This window comes from Astatotilapia calliptera, chromosome 11, assembly GCF_900246225.1.
Source record: "Astatotilapia calliptera chromosome 11, fAstCal1.2, whole genome shotgun sequence".
Classification (NCBI taxonomy): domain Eukaryota; kingdom Metazoa; phylum Chordata; class Actinopteri; order Cichliformes; family Cichlidae; genus Astatotilapia; species Astatotilapia calliptera.
Genome location: NC_039312.1, coordinates 33,608,815 through 33,629,537, shown reverse-complemented (window position 1 = coordinate 33,629,537; position 20,723 = coordinate 33,608,815). Strand labels below are relative to the sequence as shown.

The 20,723-nt window shown below is 38.0% G+C and overlaps 1 protein-coding gene across 2 annotated transcripts; it reads left to right on the top strand.

Annotated features, from left to right (window-relative positions):
- Positions 1 to 7,387: 7,387 nt before the first annotated feature.
- Positions 7,388 to 20,084, top strand: LOC113032021 (putative ferric-chelate reductase 1). 2 transcript variants are annotated; one of them, XM_026184658.1, is made up of 15 exons: positions 7,388 to 7,734; positions 10,313 to 10,449; positions 10,890 to 10,987; positions 11,067 to 11,202; positions 12,145 to 12,348; positions 12,627 to 12,728; positions 12,836 to 12,980; positions 14,116 to 14,220; positions 14,881 to 14,996; positions 15,164 to 15,250; positions 17,700 to 17,740; positions 18,706 to 18,764; positions 18,888 to 19,025; positions 19,788 to 19,819; positions 19,907 to 20,084. In XM_026184658.1, the coding sequence occupies exons 1-15, from the start codon at positions 7,548 to 7,550 to the stop codon at positions 19,994 to 19,996; spliced, it is 1,677 nt and encodes a 558-aa protein (XP_026040443.1). In that variant the 5' UTR covers positions 7,388 to 7,547; the 3' UTR covers positions 19,997 to 20,084. The 2 variants fall into 2 exon arrangements, with proteins under 2 accessions (XP_026040443.1, XP_026040442.1); XM_026184657.1 differs by having other exon boundaries at positions 17,649 to 17,740.
- Positions 20,085 to 20,723: the final 639 nt, after the last annotated feature.

Sequence of the window (20,723 nt, the reverse complement as noted above, 5' to 3'; positions counted from 1 at the left end):
TGAACCAGCGACGAGTACAAGATGACACACATAAATACACAGGCAGGCACAAGAGGCAACGAGGAACAGTTGGCAACACAGCTGGGACTGATTGGGGAAGACAAGACCACATGAATCAAAACAGAATACACTCACATGAGACACGAACCTTCACAATAAAACAGGAAATGCACAGAGACATGGAAAAGACACTAAACCGAGGGAACAGAGAAACCAAACTAAGAATTAACAAACGTACATCAGGAAATCAAAGATTAATAATACGAAACAGAACACATACGACCGTGTCAGAAGTCCTGCAGTGCCTCTTAAGCCTTATTTATCTGAAACCCATATTTTTCACAAAATACATGTTTCCCATAGACAATATTATTCGAAAACTCTGTCTTTTGTCCCGACTCCCTCCCCTTACCTACTGCTGGTTCTGCTGGAGGTTTCTTCCTGTTATAAGGGAGTCTTTCTCTCCTACTGTAGCCAAGTACGTGCTAGGAGGGGTGTCTGATTGTTAAGGGTTTTTTTTCTGTATTCAGCTGCTGAAGTCTCTTTCAAAAAATATAAAATACAAAATCTCAACAGGGCTTGAGTCAGGAATACAGGAGAGGAAGAGAGGACTCAGACAATAAATACAAACCAGGTAATGAGGAGTGAAGAAACAGGTGGGAGCTCAGCTGGGTCTAAATCACAGAAGATAAGACAAGAGAAGCAGAGCTAAATAAAAAGCACGAGAGACAGAAGACAAAATAAAAACAGGAAATAACTAATATTGAGATACAGACAAAAACAGAAAGAATCACAGAGACAGAACAGGAAACGCACAACGGAAACATGAAGGGGAACTAACAAACCGAAAACAATCCTAAGCAAAGGGCCAGGAGCAGATATACGATGCCCTGCACCTTAAATGGCAAATGGACTCGTTCTTATATAGCGCTGTTCTACTCTACTCGAGCAATCAAAGCACTTTCACAGCCATTCACACGAACACTTTTCTCTATGTTTTTTCTATCCAAGTAGGAATAGCAGAGGAGGAGGTTAAAAGGTTTTTTTTCTGACCTAATGTTGCCCAGTGCTACTTAAAAGGGGGTGTTTGATTATTGGAGTTTTCTCTGTATTACTGCAGGGTCTTTACCTAACAATATAAAGAGTCTTGAGGTGACTGCAGTTGTAATTTGGCACTATATATAAAAAAAATTAAACTGAACTGAATTAAGTGATTTCTATCCAACACTCTAACACACAGGGACTCTATAGCGAGAGCTCAAATGACCAACCTTCTGATCTACAGCCACCCCTTATATAACAATTTGATCACTGTATAGCTATGGAGATAAACCTTTTCTAAAAAAAAAAAAAAGAGACTCTTGTTTGGAAAAGAAACCTGAGTAGAGGAGGAGGTTGAGAAAAGAAAAGGTTGTGAAACATATAACAAAAGAAGAAAATAACACACACGCACAAACGCACAGATAGTCAGTTTGATAAAACATGAACACACATGCGATGAGGATCAGCTTACACTCATCAACACGCCCTTTTCTCAAATTACTGTGAAACTACAAAACCTAACAGACACAGCTATTATTCAGCACGTTAGTAACTGCTGAGTTCATCCACTGCGCACAGATTTGCCACAACTACCTGTCAAGTTTCCAGGGACAACAGGTTAACTTTACAGTAAATACTAGAGCTAACCAGCTCGGTGGCTTGACTCCATAACCAAACTTAGGTAGATGCATAAAATCTGTAGGAGAAGGAGGTTTTCTACTGAGTTAACATATCGAAGAAATTATACTTTAAATCCTGTTTCTCAAGGTTTGCTGTAGCCTGTGCCATAACAAAGGCACAGCATTTATCGGGGGGCACAACATTCGGTGAAGGGTGTGTTTTTTTACATTTGGGTGTTAAACTGAGATAAATGTGTGGCATCAAGAGTCTGGAAGACAACAGTGGGGTGACAAGATCAAAGACTAAGAGATAAACAGGCAACTGCCTTCTGTTTACAGGTATTGTAATCAGAAATAGTTAAAGGCAAAAGATTCAGAGTTTCAATATTCTTTATCAGACTGAACACACACTGAAAATGGACACATCTTGATTAGAATGTGAATGAGCACAATATCACAGATGGATAAATATGAGCCAGATCTGACTGAATGTAGTGTAAAGTGCTTTGGGGTCCTTAGAGACTAAGTAAAGCGCTATACATTTACAGGCCATTTACATGAATGATGACTCACTAAAAGAGCTGCATTTGGGCGATTGGACGTATTTATCGACCATTGACAATAAGCTGAGCCTTTCATTGATCATTTTTGCAAGAGCGATATATTTATTCATTTATTTATTTGCCCATTAGTAAGTTTGCTAATATTGTTAATTGAAGCTAAGAGAAGCAGTCTACGGAAAAAATAATAGTGCCGTTTTAACCGCACCCTCTTCCAGCTGCGAGCAAATCTACCCTCTTCAGAGTGCACCCAAATGCAGCAATTTCATTTACTCAAACTCATAACAGAGAGAAAGAAAGGCAGTAGCCTCTGTTCAGAAAACAAAACAAAACAAAAAAAACCCCATTTTATTTAAATTTCTCTTAAAAATTCTCTGACATAATGTTGTCTTTTCTGCGATTTGGCGCATCTCAAATAAATAAATAAATGAATAATCCAAAAAGTAGCTATATTAATACCAAAACAAACAAGAAAAGAAAGTAAGATATTCCCTCCACACAAAGCGTAAATGACATGGTCCTGGGTTTTTTTGACTCAGCGTTTTGTCTTTTCTATTATTGTGATGTATTCTGGTTGTGATTTTCTAGCTTTTTGGTTCTGTTCTTTGTCAGTTTAGTGCTTAGTCATTCCTGCCTGTGTGTTCCCTCTGTGTTTCTTAGTCTTTGTCTTTGCATGTGTGAGTTCCTGTTTTATTTTGAAGGTCAGTGTCTCAGGTTATTGTATTCTGTTTTACTTCCCTCAGTCTCGTCAGCTCTGATTTCCTCCAGCTGTGTCTCTCTCCTGCCTCCCATTACCTGACTGCCCTGTGTGTATTTAAGCCCTGTGTTTTCTGGGGTGCGTTGCTGGTTCCTCTGTGTGGTTCCCCTGTATCTGTCTTTGTCTCCCTGCAGCGCCGTTTGCGTCTCAAGGTTTCAGGTTTGTTTTATTCTTAGTTTTCCCAGTTTAGGTTTTGTCATTTCTGTTCTTGCTACCCTCGCCTTGTGTTGTATGTCATCCTCCTCAATAAAGCTCACTCACATCAGCATTGCCTGCATCTTGGGTCCTTTAATAATTCCCACACGGCTTGCCTCACAAACTGTGACAGTAAATCAGTCTGTGCATGATTGCATTGCAACGCCCATCAAAAAGTCACCTGTGTGAATATATCGCCTGTCGTCATTTATTAAGCTGATGAATGACGGTTGGAAAAGTTTTCCATATCGCCTAACATTAAAGTGTTTGTGGTAACTTGTCAGTTTTTGTTCCTCATGTGGGGTCAGCTTGCTTTGATGATCTGTTGTCCTTCTAAGCAGGCCTCTGAGACCTACACAAGTGCTGTTGAAATGTCTTTCTGAGAACATCCACAAGGTAAGCCTCTCCCTATGTGGGACACATGATCATGTCAGAAGATAAGTCCCTCTCCAGAGAGGATCGCAGTGAGTCAATCCACTCCAAAATCACAAAGAAATTTCATTAGCATATGGTCATGTTGCTGCCAATAGATCATATTTTACAAGAGGCTACACTGTCAGCAGTAATATAGGGGAGGGGAATGATTGCATAAACAATGGGCTAATGACGCAGACAAAGTTTTCGCAGAAGACTGATAACACGAACTGCACCCAGTTTAGAATGACCAAATCCTGATTAAGGAACTGCGTGCGAATCTACAGATAGGACAATGACCCTTTCTCTAGTTTGTTGTTACATAAAAAAACAAGGCTTGTGTGATGTTTGTCGATATGTATACATTTATTTTTAACAATAGTGTAGCAGATGAGCTTTACAAAAGCACAACCAATGGCTTCCTTAATCAAATAACAATCTCTCATGAATGTACAACTCAATTTAAATAAACTTGTGGATCTATCTTTACAGTTTGGGACCATTAAAATGCCAACATCCAGCTTACAATTTTGTTAAATCTCTATTCTTTGCAAGTTTTTCAAATACCCTCCAGTGGAAATGCAGCCTAGGCAGCAGCTTGTATTGAAAAGTGTGTTCACACCAACTCCAGAGTACACCTGGAGCTCCTGTCTTCATACTGGGAGATATTAACCACTGTAAAATTGAAGTAACCCTCCCAGGATCTTTTTGTGTGAAGTGTGGCACTCAAGAAAATAGGATTCTATACAAATGCTATGGACATATTTAAAAAAAAAAAAAAAAAAAAAAAAAAGCAGAAACAGCACAATCAAAGCCCCTTTTGTCAAATTGAGACCATAATAAGAACAGTAAAGCTCAGACTACGACAGTGATTGTCTGGCCATAGTACAGTAATCCTTAAGGGCGCAGTCCCCTACACCACCATGTCTTTTCATGATGTGAGAACTGATGAGGCCAAAGAAACAATCACAGATTATATTGATGTGATTGCTTTGCTGAAGAAGGACATTATACTGTATCCTAACAATGACCAATACATTATAGAAGGCATTAAGAAGAGCATTAATCATAAAAAGACCAATGACATATAAAGATATCTAAATAATTTAATCACAATGGACTCTAAAGCTGCTAAATCCATAAAAGCCACCAGCAAGATGATGACTAATATGAAGTGCATTGTAAACAGAGTAAAACAAATGAACTGAATGAGTTTTTTTTTTTTTCCCTCAGGTTAGATACACAGGGCCTTAAAGTGTTGCAGACGATTACAACCACTAATCAGTGTTTAAGCCTTGATGCTGATTTACTTGAAATTCAGCCATTCAGTGATATTTGCGATAATATCTTCAGGCCCTCTAAACTTCTCTTGGAACGAAGTTTACAGTAGAGCTCATTGTCCTATCTGCAGATTCACACGCAGTTCCTTAGAAAAAAATCCACCGTATTTTAAATTCCAAGAGATCATGTCCTGATTATATGATTATAGACCAGTGGCTATAACTATAACTGCTATGACTCCTGTCATTAAATGTTTTGAATTTTATATAGTCTCTATAAGGAAATCAGACCTAAATTTTATTAGATCCTCCGCAGCTTCCTTATAGGCAGGGGAGGAGCCCAGATAACACATTTGGCAGTATCGCTCACCTGATTCTTAAGCACCTGGAAAGTCCCAAGGCCTATGCCCATATTTTGTTTATTGACTTTAGTTCTGCTTTTAACATGTTGGAGCCTCCTCTGTTTTTACAGAAACTGAGTCTTTTCCTATCTTTGCTCTCCAACTATAAATCCATCAGCACTAGCGTACCTCAGGACTGTTACCTCACCACTCCTGTTTCTCTTATAAAATAGATTGTAGCTGTAACCCCAGTAATCTGATTTTCAAATTTCTCAATGACACTGCCATACTTGGCCCGCTATACGAAAACTCGGATCGCTCGCTGTACTTACTGAGGTAAAGACTTTTGTCTTTTATTGTGATGATCACCATCTAGTCATCGATACAAGACAAACTAAGGAGATGCTGCCTGACCCTGAAGCGGTGACAGCTGACACCCCAGTGATTATTCATAATGAAGAAATCGTTTAGGTTAAATCCTATAGGTGTTTTGGTATTCACCTCCATTACCCCTGTAGCTGGAATGGCCACACTGATAATCTATGTTCTCGCTTACAGCAAAAGCTTTGTTTCACAATTTAAAGGGAGGGGTGCTACTAAGTACTGACCATGTTGTGCAGCCAAACCTTTGCTCAATGCTTTGTTTACTTTCCTATTTTTGAAACGGTAAAAAGTGAAATAGAAAGTGGCTTGCCTTAAATAATTTAGCTCATGTTTTTACCTGTTTGGCTATTCAAAGTAGCAAAGATTGTATCCTGTGTGAAACCTCTGCATGCCACAGTTTAAAATAATCAAAAAATATCATAAATATCAGAAGTAGTGTTGAATGTTTAGTGAAAAAATACACCCTAAAGCAAAATCCCCAGATGTTGACCTCACAGGAGTGAGAAGACCCCCCCATGAAAGATGGTGTTGAAAAAGGAAAATGAACTATCCAGTTTTATTCTTCAGAGAAAAGAGACTTATTGTTGCTGATTAGTGAGTTTTACTGCAAATTGGTCCTGAAAATCTAAACCTGAAAGAATACTGCCAAGTCATGATGCAGTCATCAGTTACTGGCCCTCCCAGTTTCATCCCCAGTATTCTAACAACAGCACTGTGTTATTTATGGTCTGTTTTTCCACTGACTGCAGCAATGAGTCATCTGGAAAATAATTTAACTGCAATGCATTTTCTTGTCAAGGTTTTTATAATTGATATGTGCCAGGTCCTTTCTCTTTTCCTTCCCATCTCCCTTTTCCTATTCTATTTTTGTCAAACACCTTGGTATACCCTTGGTTTTTTTAGTGTGCTTTATAAATAAAGTTTATTATTATTGTATTTTTGCTGCTGTGCACTGCTCCACTGACCTGGGGCTGCTGCTCAGGTCTGGTTATAGACAGCTGTGAAGAATTGAAATCCCACTACTCTGGGTTGAGCCCACAAACGGGACCATCTCCCTTCACTGTCACTACAGAGCAATGGCGCTACAGAGTTGGAGAGGATGTCAAAGGTAAGAAGAGAGGAGTAAGTGTGCCACTGGTCCAGGTGTGGGACCATGATCGGTCAAAACAGCACAGACGGTCCAGTTAAATTTGTGCAATTCCTCAAGGCAATGTAAAGTTGAGTAACACAAGAAGAACATAGAATAAACTGTTCAAAGTTTAAATAAATTTTACTTGAATCATTCACTCTCTTTAATCCTTATTACATCCCTCCAGATATTTGCTTTTCTCTTCCTCGCCGTCTGTTTTACCGGCTGCACTGCAGAAGCTCCGCCACGCTCATCTTTTGCTTCACCTGTTTCTAGTTTCTTTATCTTTGTTCTTTCTTGCCTTTTCAGCTTGACTTTTTCGCTTGTATTTGTCAATCTTTATCAACCTGCATGAGCGCAATGGGAAGGTAGCGAAAGACCGAATGCGTTAAGAGATCTGATTGGACAATCCAGTGTCAGTAATAAGAATGTACGAATGAGCGGCTGTCAGTAATTGTAGGGCAGGTGTTCAGGATCCCTTCGAGTCGGTGTTGTGCCGTTGCCTGTACACTGTCGGCCTAAAGGATTGAGCCGTCACTACATAGGAATAAAAAAAAAAAATTAAAACGCATTCGCTCTGGCTCCACCCCTGCTTAGAAGCAACAGGTAAGCCACCTTGGGAAACTCCATGGTGACGTGGGTGTTTTGACCCACACTTTGAAGCAGAGTTCCTGAAACATCTGCGCTTCTTAATCTCGACACACTGTCGAAACAGAAGTATCCCTATTCAATAGCTATTGCACCTGCAGTGCTCCACCCTATACATCAGTAGTACGTGGTACTCGATGTTTTTCACTGACTGCAGTAACGAGTCGCCTGGAAAATAATGGATCTTCTTGTATTGCTGCTGTTGTGCAGTGCTCCACTCATCCGAGGACACAGCTCAGGTCTGGTTATAGACAGTTGTGAAGAATTGAAATCCCATCAATCAGGGCTGAGCCCACAAACGGCACCATCGCCCTTCATAGTCACCACAGAGCAAAGGCGCTACAGAGTTGGAGAGGATGTCAAAGGTAAGAAGAGAGGAGTAAGAGGGTGCCGACTAGATGGACTGGTGTTCTAGTACCGTCAGTATCGAACAAATAAATCCGATGTATAGATTTAACATCATTAAAGTCCTGGTTAAGGTCAGGAATAAGGTTATGGTCAGGACTAAGGATAAGGTTAGGTTTAGGGCTGGAACGTCTATTACCGCGGGAGCGTCATTGCACTGGATTCCAGCCATAGCCCGCCGCGTACCATAAGAACGCTGAAGGTCTCCTTTCGTGTTCCTCAGGAACGCCGCGGGACGTGACAAAACGTCGACATGTTACGCCTCGGGAGTGAGAACGGGTGATTTTACGATCGATCAGCAGTTCACTCATTGCCATTGATATGTTTGTGATTTCAGCCATGCAACTAAATCAACAAAGAGCATTAAACCCCAAAGCAGCAGGATCTCAGCCTGTACAGAGAAAAATCATAATAGAAATTATGTATTATTATCTAAGAATGCCGTGTTTTTAAGGGCTAACCCCAAAATAGGGAAACATTTATATATTTTCAGGCAATTTAAGAAGCATCTCTGTTTTATGTCAGACTCTGACATATTTGCTTGTAATACAGTAAAACTTTGTTTTCATCACATGACTGAGAACACCGGTGCCGGTGCCATTTCTGCTGTTTTCTTGGCCAACTTACTCTTACAAAAGACATTTTTAATGTTAATTATTATTTTTTTAACTGCATAAATAAAGGTTATATAAAAGTCACTGCCACAAACTGATTGCGGCTTCTACCTTGTTACACGAATGTTGTTTGTGGCTCAAGATGACTTTATGGCATCCATGAGGGATGCATTTGACATATGTTTCACATATTATAGCCCAACAAGTTACTTATAGCAGTTTAAATACGAGCAATCACTTTATGGCACAACACCGGCTGGGGCAAGGAGGGGCAACTCTCCCTTAAGCAAACATCCTTAAATCAAACTTTTAGAAGTTGAGAAAGAAAATAATAATTACCCAAAAACTGAAAATGGGCATGATTTGCTACAGTAGCTGGAAAATCCGCTGGAAAAGGCACACATGAGATGATAGGTTTCACCTCTGGTTGGCTCGTTCCTCGTTGTTTTTGTGCAGGCTCGCACAGCCTAGGCAGATAACCCCCACTCACCCTCCCGCCAGCTGAACAGCCAGTCACTGTTTGCAATGAGCTGGTGTCAGGTTTCTCAGTAGGCAGGGCTGAGCAAAACGAAGCAACACATCTCTGTCGTTAAAATCATAGCGACTCTTAAGATAATTAACAGCTAAACATACATCTATCTTTCTACACTCAATGGGAGACTAGTCCATTGTTCTTCTCACAGTTTCAGTCCGGTAGAGAAGAGTTTTTTTCTGTGAGCCTGTCTGCTGCATAGAGCAGACTGGAGGATCTGCGTCTGTCAGACACCACATGTAACAAAAATGAACAAGCAGTTTCCTCGTTTCATATACTGATGTAATCACAGCGATTTTAGCAAAGCTTGTTCATTTCTGTTACATAGAAGAAAGAGGAATTTAGTGATTTTGGCTCATGAGAAGTCCATAAGAAATAACTTGGAGATATCTATATCCAGAGATCCAGATAGATGTCAGGGACCAAGCAGTAAAGCATAAAGGACACAGGTGGTTTTAATTTAAAAAAGGGGTTTTATTGACCCAAAAATATGAAAATATATTTAACAAAGACAAAACTTAAACAGGCAAACCAATAAAAGAGGTCAACTCAATAGACTAAACTAAAGCTTCAAACAAACATATGACAAACTGACCTCCTGAAATGACACACAGGGGAACTTAAATACCGGTTTAGCTAAACCAAATGACACACACGGGCGAAAACAAGATGGCTGCCATATAACCAACTAATGCAAAACAATGAAACAAACATGAAACATCCCCCAGGCAATGAAGCATGTGGTGCAATCCAATTAGGCTTTATATATAGATATATATAGATATATATCTATATAGGTATATATATATATGTGTATATATATATATATATATATATATATATATATATATATATTGTTTTGCAAGTTCAGTTACTTGCAAAACAAACAAGCTTAAAACGAGAACAAAAAGTTAAAATGCTCTGTTCTAAATCTGTGTTCTACAAATTAGTTTGAGAATTGTAGGAAAAGACATGGTGAATCGTTTTCTTTTTTCTTTTTTCTTTTTTATTACTATGCCAACCCCTTTTAAGTTTTGTAAATATTCGCTATAGTGAGAGGTCTTATTTTATTCTTGCTTTATTTTGCAAATTTATTTGAGAATCAGGTCATTCAATTAAGATACATTCCATGTTGGCTGTAAAGAGTTGGACGGATACTTAATTTTATTCTTTTAATTTTTATTCTATTTTTTGGTTTTATTTCTTAAGATTTGGTGAACTCTCTTTTTTTTTTCTTTTTTAAATAATAATTTGGCCACCACTTTCCTGCCTCCGTTGCCACCATTTGCCCCCTTTACATTTCTGTCTGGCCCCTCATATATGCCTGTCTAGAAGCGGCCCAGTTGAGAACTGTCCAACTGACTGAATAAAATGTTTTTCTGTGATTCCAAGTTGAGCTACAGGGTCCGGCCTCCACACCATTCACAGGTTTCCTGTTGGAGGCTATAGAAGTGGGAAGTGAGACTCCTGTAGGTTCCTTTGCCACACCAGCAGGGGCTGCTAAAGTCCTCACCTGCAGCCAAAGACCTGTGAGTTTCCTTTCATGTTAATGTGAGCATCATGCATGATCATATGTTATACCTTAAGTCTACTGAAGGGCATATCAATCAATGAAGTAAAATGAAAACATTTAATGTATTCAGTACATTACTGAAAAAGACAGTCAGGTTTTTTTCTGACGCAAATACTAAAGAAAACAATGTGAACATGTGCAATAGAGCAAATCTTAGACCTACCTATACAAAGTTAATACATAGTTTTAGTGACAAGCTGCAAGGTGCATAATTAAAATTATATTGCAATATTGTTTCACAGCACATCATTTGATTTGCTTTCCTTTGGTAACTTTAACTATGTATAACAGTGACTGAAACAGTATAAACATGTCAAATAACGAAAACAGATGATATACAGTACATTCAAACAACATAATGATGTCATAGTCTCTCTCTCATGTGTGTGTGTCCAGAGCTCGGCTGTGTCCCACACATCAGGCTTTAATAGCAGCTACATTCAGGTGACATGGAGATCAGAACCATCAGGAGACATCAAAGCTGTTCAGTTCCGGTAAAGTTCATTCATTCTAGCAAAGCACTTTGACTAAGTGTTTATACCCCAGTTCACACTGGTTTTGGTGTCGCTGCAGTGCATCCTTTGTGCAGAATTCTACAACATTTTGGGTTAATGTGATGAGCTCTGTCCTGACCTTCACTAATGGCAGAGCTGCTAGATCTGCAGGTGCCCTCACTGGGAATGGCAGTACAGACCCTGCACCACTTGTTGTAAGTAACAATGTCTGTTTTGAACACAATATGAAATTCACTACCAAACAAGCTGGTTGAATCATTGGCCAGTTTAACTGATTTGAAAGTATCCGTTGGTTTTGAGGCTGATGGCAGTCTACCATCTTTTATATTCTGTGGCACATCTTATACTGGGGCTGACTGTGGATCAGGAGATGGGTGTACACTGCTCTATCTAGCACAGACACACTAAATGGAAAGCAATAAATATTCTGGCCTTGATGGACAAATATGAAAGATGAAAAAGTCAGTCTAGCAACACTGCTGTTTATGTAGTTTATGCGTAAACCTGAATTTTTAGAAATCTGCTTCACGTTTGTTATACACTCTTGAATTTCTAGAGCTTTTCTTGAGAGCCCAGAGTTAGCATGGCCCATTGAGCTAGGGCGCTTTCATACAATAGGTGTTTTCTCAAAATCAGAATTTTCTTTTTTGTTTAAGATTTGACTGTTTTTGTTAACTCTTAATATCTATCACGTTAGTGTTTGGTTTTCTCTCAACTGTGAGAGAGATTTTTCAAGCGAAGTCTCACACATGCATTTTGGTCTTGCACAAAATTTCCCAATTGGGAAAATAGGCAAAAACCTCAGAGGTTGATGTTAGGGCCAACATAGTGGTTAACGGTTAGTACTGTCATTGACACAGGAACTCTGCGTGTTCTAACTGTGCCTCTGTGGATGATATACTTGTTAGATTAGTTGGTGATTGTAAACAGTATGGATGTACTTATGTACTCAAGCCATTTATACCTAGTTTCTAAATAGCTTGTTAGCAGAACTATAGAACAGTAATGTGCAGTACTGAGCTTGGCTTAATGTTAATATATATGCAAACTGAGAAAAGAAAATGCTAAATGGTATATTCAAGTACAACATGATGATGTCATGGTTTCTTTCTCTCTCTTCCTCTGTGTATGTCCAGAAATCAGCTGCATCCATCTCTAGCGCTAACTGTGGCGTCACCAAAGTGTGCTTCAGTCAGCCTTCAAACTGTGACCCAGCAGTCAGTGCTAGCTGTTATTTCATGTCAGCCATGATGTTAGCCAGTGGTACAGCTGTCCAGTATGAGATGACTGGTCCTTATGAAGGCTACATCGCTTTTGGATTCTCTGATGATCAGAAGATGGTAGCGTAATGAAAATGTTCTTGATTCTATGACTGTTACATTTTTTTTAAGAGATAACAATAGTAAGGCTCTTGGCATACTTGTACATGAGCAGCACCTGTGGGTGAACAGCTGCTGTTACAACTTCAGTTTGTTTTTGAAAGTTCACAACTTTTAGAAAACATCTGGTTGCCTTGTTTTCCCAAACAATATCAACAAGTTTGGATTTTTTCCCCCCACAAGAATTAATCATTAAATAATAAGCATGCTAATTCCTTACTATATTTGTCTTTCCTCAGGGAAACGATGATATTTATGTTTGTGGAATGAACAGTAATGGACAAGTTGGTGTGCAACATATGTATTCAACAGGACGAACAACTCCACAAGTTGTTGCTCTGGTACTGAAGTTTTTCTGATATCAGTGATTTATATAAGGCTAGAATGTTTAGATATAATGCTTTGTTTCTGCTCTTAAAAATTGTGAAATTTCTTATGTGTCCTACAGGGGAACGTTTATAATATAACAACGTCATTGCAGAACAATGTCATCAGTTGTTCCTTCACTACTACGGAGATAATTTCTATACAGGGGACTTCAGGTTTCAGCCAATCCTACTACTTCATGTTTGTCTGCGGACCCAGCAGCAATGGTAACTACATGTGCCAGACTGTTTCTTACACCACAGCAGTGTAGTTTATATAACTTAACCTATCATATCAATAAATTGAAGATAGCATGCGATGAAGAAGACTATGGACTTCACAATATACTTAGAGAAAATAGCACATATGTCTCAAGACATGCATGCAGGTGATTGGATGAAAAAGAGTGTCCAAACTCTTCATGTCAAGGCTACATGGTGGTGAGGGTTTGTCGCCCATAAGAAAGATCTGTTCCATCACTCTTAAAATTTAGGCGATTATTTAAATGTGCAATCTTTAAGCACTTCACTCTGAAAAAATGTACTAATAACAAAATTATACTCAAGTAAATACTTTTATTTTGAACAGTTAAGCAGGGCCTTTGATTGTACTTCCTTTTCCAATCGTGTGAACATTTTAAAAGAAGTCACATGTTTAACAACCCTGGTCAGTTTATGAAAAAAAATATAAAAGAATATTTTTCATGTCTATGTTAAAGTTTCTTTCTAAAGTGTTTTTCTTTTGTAAAACAACAAAAAAATTTAATAAAAATAAAAATATCATAAAGGAATCATACACCAGCATGTATCTAAATTTTCGATTACAGATTCAAACTTACTCAGCCATTGTTGTTGTTGTTGTTGTTGTTGCCATGGTTGTTGATCAATGGTCATGAGAATTTGCATAATTATGATTAAGGAACTGACCTCCCAGTCCTTTGTTCCTTCAATGGGCTGGTTTCAGTCATTATGCAAATGTACTGTTTATAAGATTGGGGAAACCTGCAGTCAGCTGAGACTGAAGACGTCACCTGGATGATGACGAAACGTTTCTCCCACAAAACGCTACGTCCAGATGAACAGAATCAACTTTTGGAAATACTCAGCCATTAGCATTAAAATAATGTGTTTCATGCTTTGGCCATGTAATCACTTTCATCACCTTTCAATACTTCACTTATGGATGTGTTTTTTTCAGTAACTGCAGCTAATTTTTCGTCTCGACTGAGAGAGCAGATGGTTATTTTCCTTCATTCGTCCTGGCCGTGTTACTCTTTTTTTGATTCAGCTTATTCTGTGTACACACACACAGCTATACATATACAAACAGTTGTGTATAAGCTTTGCGATATCTTTGCTACAGGACAAATCCAATTCCATAAGCACGACTTCGTCAGCACTACTAAGATGGCCATTTCTACTCCTGTTGTAAGTGAAAGGGGATTTCCTGATATCATCAAAGCTCATGGTAAGATCCTGCACAGAGAGGTCTCTGTGTGAAAGAGTCACTATGTAAAGTCCTTTCTCACTTACTTTGGCCAACCAGTTGACAGTTAGTACACTGTGTTAACCGGTGAATAGTCGAGGATACATGCTACTGGGAACATGGGAAGACATAGAATTTTTTCTTCCATTAAGATTAAACTATTTTATCTATAATACCAAGTAGACTTACATTTCTGTTGCATTTCACAGCGTTTAATGACTAGACTACATTAGATTAGATGAAACTCTATTAATTCCTTGGATTGGTTCCGCCGGGAAATTCAGTTTAATCCCTCGACGTGACAAAATAGACCAAAAACGTGGATTGGGTTTTACAAGTTAGATGCATATTTCTTGGCAGTAACTCTTGCCTCTTTCATGACACAGTGACTTATCATCATGCAAAACAATCATTTGTAACATATTGTACGAATGTACACCATCAAAATCGATTGTATACAGTTTGAAAGCTATAAAAATATTTCTGTGTTGTACTCCTAATGGCTTGCCTCAGTTGGTTTAATTCTTTTTATAGTAAACCGATATATAGACTAAAGACATGTTGGGACCAGGGAAAGAAACTCATCTTAACTCATAAAACAAAGAGAAGTGGAGAGAACTCCAAAACTAAACTGTTTTTCAGGGTCACTAATGCTGATTGCCTGGATGACCACGGGAACACTGGGAATGATGGTTGCCCGGTATCTGAAAACAATGGCCAAGGGAACAACAATGTGCAACAAAGATCTCTGGTTTGTGGTGAGTCATCATAGAAAAAAAACATACTAAGAAAATATTAAGTATTATATGTCAGATATGTTAGACTTTTAAGACAGTTGGTCCAAGCTTAATCTTATTTGGGAACTGTTGATTTTGTATATGTTTGGCTTGCTTAATATCATGTTGTATTCTTTATGTTCCTCCAGGTCCATGTTGGAGTAATGCTTCTGACGGTAGCAGCCACAATCATTGCTTTCATCCTCATTTTCGCTCATACTCGGGACTGGTCTGGGGTTGGTACACTAACTCTGCTAGTATCAGAATTATTACAGTTTTATATTTTTAAATTACAGATCAATCAAACAACAAAACTGGCTTTACCTATGTAACACACTATTATTTGCCAGTAAATAACGATTTTTATGATATGAACTTGGTCCTAGTGTCGAAGTTCACAAAGGTTTTGGTTGGAATTACTGAATACAAATTATTGTTTATTTGATACATGAATCCAAATATCCTTCAGATTTTATTGTACCACATTTGAGTCTCCTTTAATACCAGCTTTAAAATGTTCTGCAATTAGTAAATCTACGGACAAGATACTGAGCCTTGAGATGCACCGTGTGTGTGTGTATGTGTGTGTTTGTGAATGTTACAAAAGCACTTAGGCATAGATAAAAGTGCTAAATGAAGTGTATAAGCCGTGAGACCAGTTTTCCCGTGCTTCACTCAGGAACGTCAGTTTGAAGAGGAGAAAGAACTTTACGGGACTCCGATGTGAAAAGATGTAACAAAAAATTTATTCTACAGTTTGCATCTTACAGGAGTGGTCAGGTTTAACTTATCCTCAACAAAATAACCTACTACGGTAGGAAAACCGTGTGGCTCTGTTCTACCCTGCTGCCGTATAGCTTATGCCGTGTTAACTCTTTTTCTCTCTCCCCCCTCCCGCACCGCATGCGCTAATTTGCATACATCCGTGATGCCCGGATTTTACTATAAACACGAGTCTTTAAGGCACATATATTCATGGTGCTACGTAACCAAACCAATACAGCAATAAAATAATTTTAGTTCCACCATAAACATGCATTTACTTCTTAAATTATTAATTACACAACCACGCTTAACAACAGCGAAATATAAATACTAAAACATATGAACTATCTTAACTTGGCTCCCACATTAAGTGTGTTTGTGCATGGATAACCAACGGTAGTACTAGGAAATGCTCAACCCAAGGATATATATGACTGGCTATTAGGATTGATAAAGTCCAAAATAGCACTATTTTTGTGTACCCTCATGTAGGATCTATTCAATTCATTTCAACTTTATTTATATAGCGCCAAATCACAACAACAGTCACCTTAAGGCACTTTATATTGTACAGTAGATCCTACAATAATAGATACAGAGAAAAACCGAACAATCATATCTCAGAATCTTCGTTCCACACTTGCTTGTGGAGTCTATCGGAAGCACTTTCCTTAGCAATGCTGTTGGATACCTTGATACTTTGTAAGCTAACTAAGTTCGGTTATGGAGTTAAAATTTCCAAGGACCTTATTGTTGATCTTTATTTCAGGCATGCTTGCTGTTGACTATAGAACAGTAATCAGGATCGAGGAAGTCATGAAAAAGTGATCTAGTGACTTTTGTCTTTGCCTTTAGGCGCTGAGCATTAATTTTACCTCCATCTGTCTTGTGTGTGATCTGGATGGCTGTATTTAAGTCTTTGAAAGCAGAGAGAAGCAACATCTAAAACGGAAGCTGAAGAGTGTTGGAGCATCCTTGCTTGACTTGAGTGATGGGAAACTCATCATCATCTCAGCCAATGACCAGTCTTGTGTTTACACCATCATGAAAGAATCTGATTACTTTTTCCATCTTGGGAGGGATTCCTGTTCAGAAAATAGCGTCATACCCAAGATTGTGGGCATGACGCTAATGTTGAACACCTTAACAAAGAGGTTTTACAGATGCATATTGTGTTTCTTACATTTCTTTTGGATCTATCTTGCGGCGAGCATTATGTCAACGGTGCCTCTGCTCTGGGGGAAACTGCACTGGCTTTCTGGTAGTGTCCCTTCTGAAGATAGGTATTCAACCTTTTTAAAATCACCTTATAGAGGATCTTGCCTGCTTGATAGTTGACACAACAGGACTTTTCACCTTTGCCTTTGTGCAGCTGCACTATTCTGGCATCTTTCAGATCTTGGGGTAAATAGTCATCCTCAAACCACATAAAAGGAAGTGAGTAGGAAGGTGCTTTATAAGTACCGATCCATTTACCGTTTAAGACCCACAGACTTGTGTCCTCTGAGTTATCATGCAGTTTGTCACTGTGTTTTTAATTTCATTAAAAAATTTGCTTATCATTAAAAACTCCTTTGCAACCAGAGATAATTACACCTTACAGTAATTTAAGCGATGTAAATTAAACATTAAACAATACTATACAACACAGATCAAAAGCACAGCCAACATACTGGAAGATATTATTAAGTAACTCTTCTTAATAGTAATGGTAATTATTAAAAACAGCATCTCTATAAAATCAAAGTATCATTTAAATTTTTTATTTGTCTTGACATTCTTTAAACACTCTCTGTAGTTACGTGTTTCCACTGTCAGACTGATATTTACATCATCATGATTACCAGTGTTAATGCTGTTGGTTTCCAGGGAGCACATCCAGTGTTGGGTTGTCTGGTTATGATCCTCTCCTTCTTCCAGCCTATAGTGGCTATGCTGCGCTGCGGACCACAGCATCACCTGTATGTATCAATCTGTGTGTGCTTCTAATTTAATTTACTATGGCATGCCAACACACATTTTAGAGTTCAATGACTGTTTTACACACATTATTGTTTTTTAGTACACTTATTTGACAAATTTTGGAAACACCATCAGCCAAAAGCATGGGGCAGCACCTGCTTAATGACTGCATTCACTGTTCACTCGTTTCAGTGTAGTTGATAACCTCTGATAGCTCTGTTCATATTTCTTCCATAAATATCATTACAATTTCAAATCTTTTCCATCTTTTCTCACTGGCACTTTACTGTTCAGTGTACCAAATGTTTAGTTATTTCACTGAATGGCTGTAGCTTTGGAGGCCATGCTCCATGCTTAGCCCCAGTTAAGTGACTGTGAAGAAGGAGCCACCATCATGGATTGAACACTGAACAGTTCAGCCAATCTCCCAGTGTCACCAATATAACCATCCGCCCAAAATACTAAATAAGCATACATATCCATGAATGAAGTCATTTCTCCAAAGGGAAACAAAACTTTTTTCTCAATGGAAACACTCATATCTCATATCTACAAGACCTCGCAGTACCTTATTATCCTAACAGAGCACTTTGCTGTCAGACTGGCTGTTTTTCCTAGAGTTTCAAAAGTAGGTATAGGAGGCTGCTGCTTTCAGCCCCCTCTACCATGAAACCAGCTCTCAGAAACAGCAACCCTCTCTACTTTTAATTTTAGGCCTAAAATTTTCTGCTTTGTTATAGCTTTTACTTGGGGCTTAATCAGGTGACCCAGAACCATCCGCTGGTTATGATGCAATAAGCTTAGGATGCCGGGTGATGCACTGAATCTTCTTCACAGATCTCTTTTCACTGTGTGTTTGTCCACCACTGCTGCTTCTGTCAAGCAAATGATATGTGCTGTCCTTTCTTTCTTACACTGACTTCAGTGGTTTATGTTTTCATATTTATTCTCTTTTGTTTGACAGGCGGTATCTATTCAACACATCACATTTTTTGAATGCAGTGATAATAAAATCTTTAGCCGGTAAGCCTTTGTTTTACTTCATGCTGTTCTGCACTCTTTTATAAATTCTAATTTATTTTCCAAAGCAGACACACCGTCACCCGTGCTGTTGGTCTTAAATATGTGTTTCTTTGTGTTACACAGTGGGAGCCATATTTACAGGCCTGAACTTGATTGACAGCAGTGATGGATGGTTAATGAAAGTCATGGGTGGCTTTCTTGCCTGGGAAGCTCTCTTTTACATCATGTTGGAGGTTCATAATGGGAAATCTAAGGAGAAAGGTAAATCTTTGTTTTTCCTCATTATAAGTAATCATCACTTAGAAAAGTGCATGTAAAGGTTAAAGGTTTTTTCTCCTCCTCATCTCATCATTTTAGTACAAAAAAAATCTTTTTTCTCTTTTTTTTTCAGAACTTTTCCTGAAACGTTTTCTGACAAAGTCTAATCAACCTTACTGTTCTATAGTGTAACCCCTCTCAAAACATGCTCCTCTGAGGGACATTCATTCTTTCTAGGAGTATTCCAGATTTGCCTCCTCTCTTAAGTCTTTTCTATTTTAGTTTTCAGTCCAATATTGGCCTCCCTCCCTTACAGTAATGTCTCTTTTTCAGTCATATTTAAAACTACACTTAAAAAGCTTCATTATTTCATGACATGAAAAGGGAACAGGCCTTTACTTGGCCATTGAACTGTTTCTTAGTCTAGTCTAGGCCAAAAGAAACTGGGAGTGTGTATATGGCTAAATGGTTAATGTAATTGTTAATGCATTATTATTATTATTATTATTATTATTATTATTAAAAGAAATGTAATCACATATTTTATGATTTTAAACTGTTTAAATCATATGTAAATGAATATGTAAACAAATTTAAAATGAAATGAAAGCTGAAATCAAATAACTTAATCTACCGGTATAAATCAAATAATTAAAAACAAGCCAGAACTAATCTGAAGTAAACTGAAAAATAAGATTCAGATGAGGAAACACTCTGGGGGTTGGTTGTGCCCTTTTTAACTGTTGTTTCTTCTCTGGATTTCAGGCAGTGCTACTGTAGAAGTGGAATCAGAATCGGTAAGTTGAAAGAAATATAAAAGCAATTAACAATTAATCACCATAACACTGCAATGATCTTTTAATTGAATTACATTGTTTTGTTAGGTAAAAATTGATGGTCTGCTGATCGGTCTGTTCTTTCTGGGAAACATTTGCTTTTTGGTGGCACTTTTGGTTGGAATTGGGGTGAAATAAGAGCCCCAAAAGAATTGTCTGAAGAATTGTTTTTTTTCTTTTGGTATTTTATCCAAATACACCTGATGGGATATTGTGCACTGAAAGTTTGGACCCATTGAGATTGTTTTCTCTTTTTTTTTTTTTTCTTTTTTTTTTTTAGTGGATGTTTTTGTTCGATATTTTCCTTAAGCTTTCAGTTTCATGGCTAACCTTAAGTTCAGTTACTGAAGTAAATTGGCAATCAGCATCTAACCAAACTCCATTTGGTCAGAACTGATTGTCCATTATAGAGTGCAATGATGTTTTTCCACGAGCATTATAAAATTTTTAGTTGTTGATTTTTAGGAATCCTAGTTCCTGTTAGAGGTAAAGACCTTATATTTGATTCCATGTGAGCTGATTTCTGCTATCCAATGTTTTCTTGTATTTTGTTGTTAAGTCTTTGTTTCCTGTTATGTTGCTTCCTGTTTTATTTTGTGAGTCTCTTGTCTCTTATGTTTTGTCCTTGGTAAGTTTAAGGTGTGCTTCATACACCCATGTGTTTCTAATGCATGTATAGTCTTAGATTCTCTTTGTCATTGTGTTGGCTTACTTACATGTGTTTCTGTGGTTTTCGTTTCTGGACTTTGACATGCTAATAAAAGGTCATTTTATGAGTTTTACCTTAAGCCTGTCTCTGACTGCTGTATTTAAGTCCTGTGTCTTCCTCAGCCTTTGATAAATATAAAGTAAAGTAATGAATTTT

Excerpts from the sequence above, each read along its gene's own strand:
- LOC113032021 (XM_026184657.1), top strand. The coding sequence starts at position 7,548 with ATGGATCTTCTTGTATTGCTGCTGTTGTGCAGTGCTCCACTCATCCGA. Across the intron at positions 10,988-11,066 it reads ATCAAAGCTGTTCAGTTCCG|TGCATCCTTTGTGCAGAATT; the intron begins GTAAAGTTCATT and ends GTGTCGCTGCAG. Across the intron at positions 19,820-19,906 it reads TAGAAGTGGAATCAGAATCG|GTAAAAATTGATGGTCTGCT; the intron begins GTAAGTTGAAAG and ends TTGTTTTGTTAG.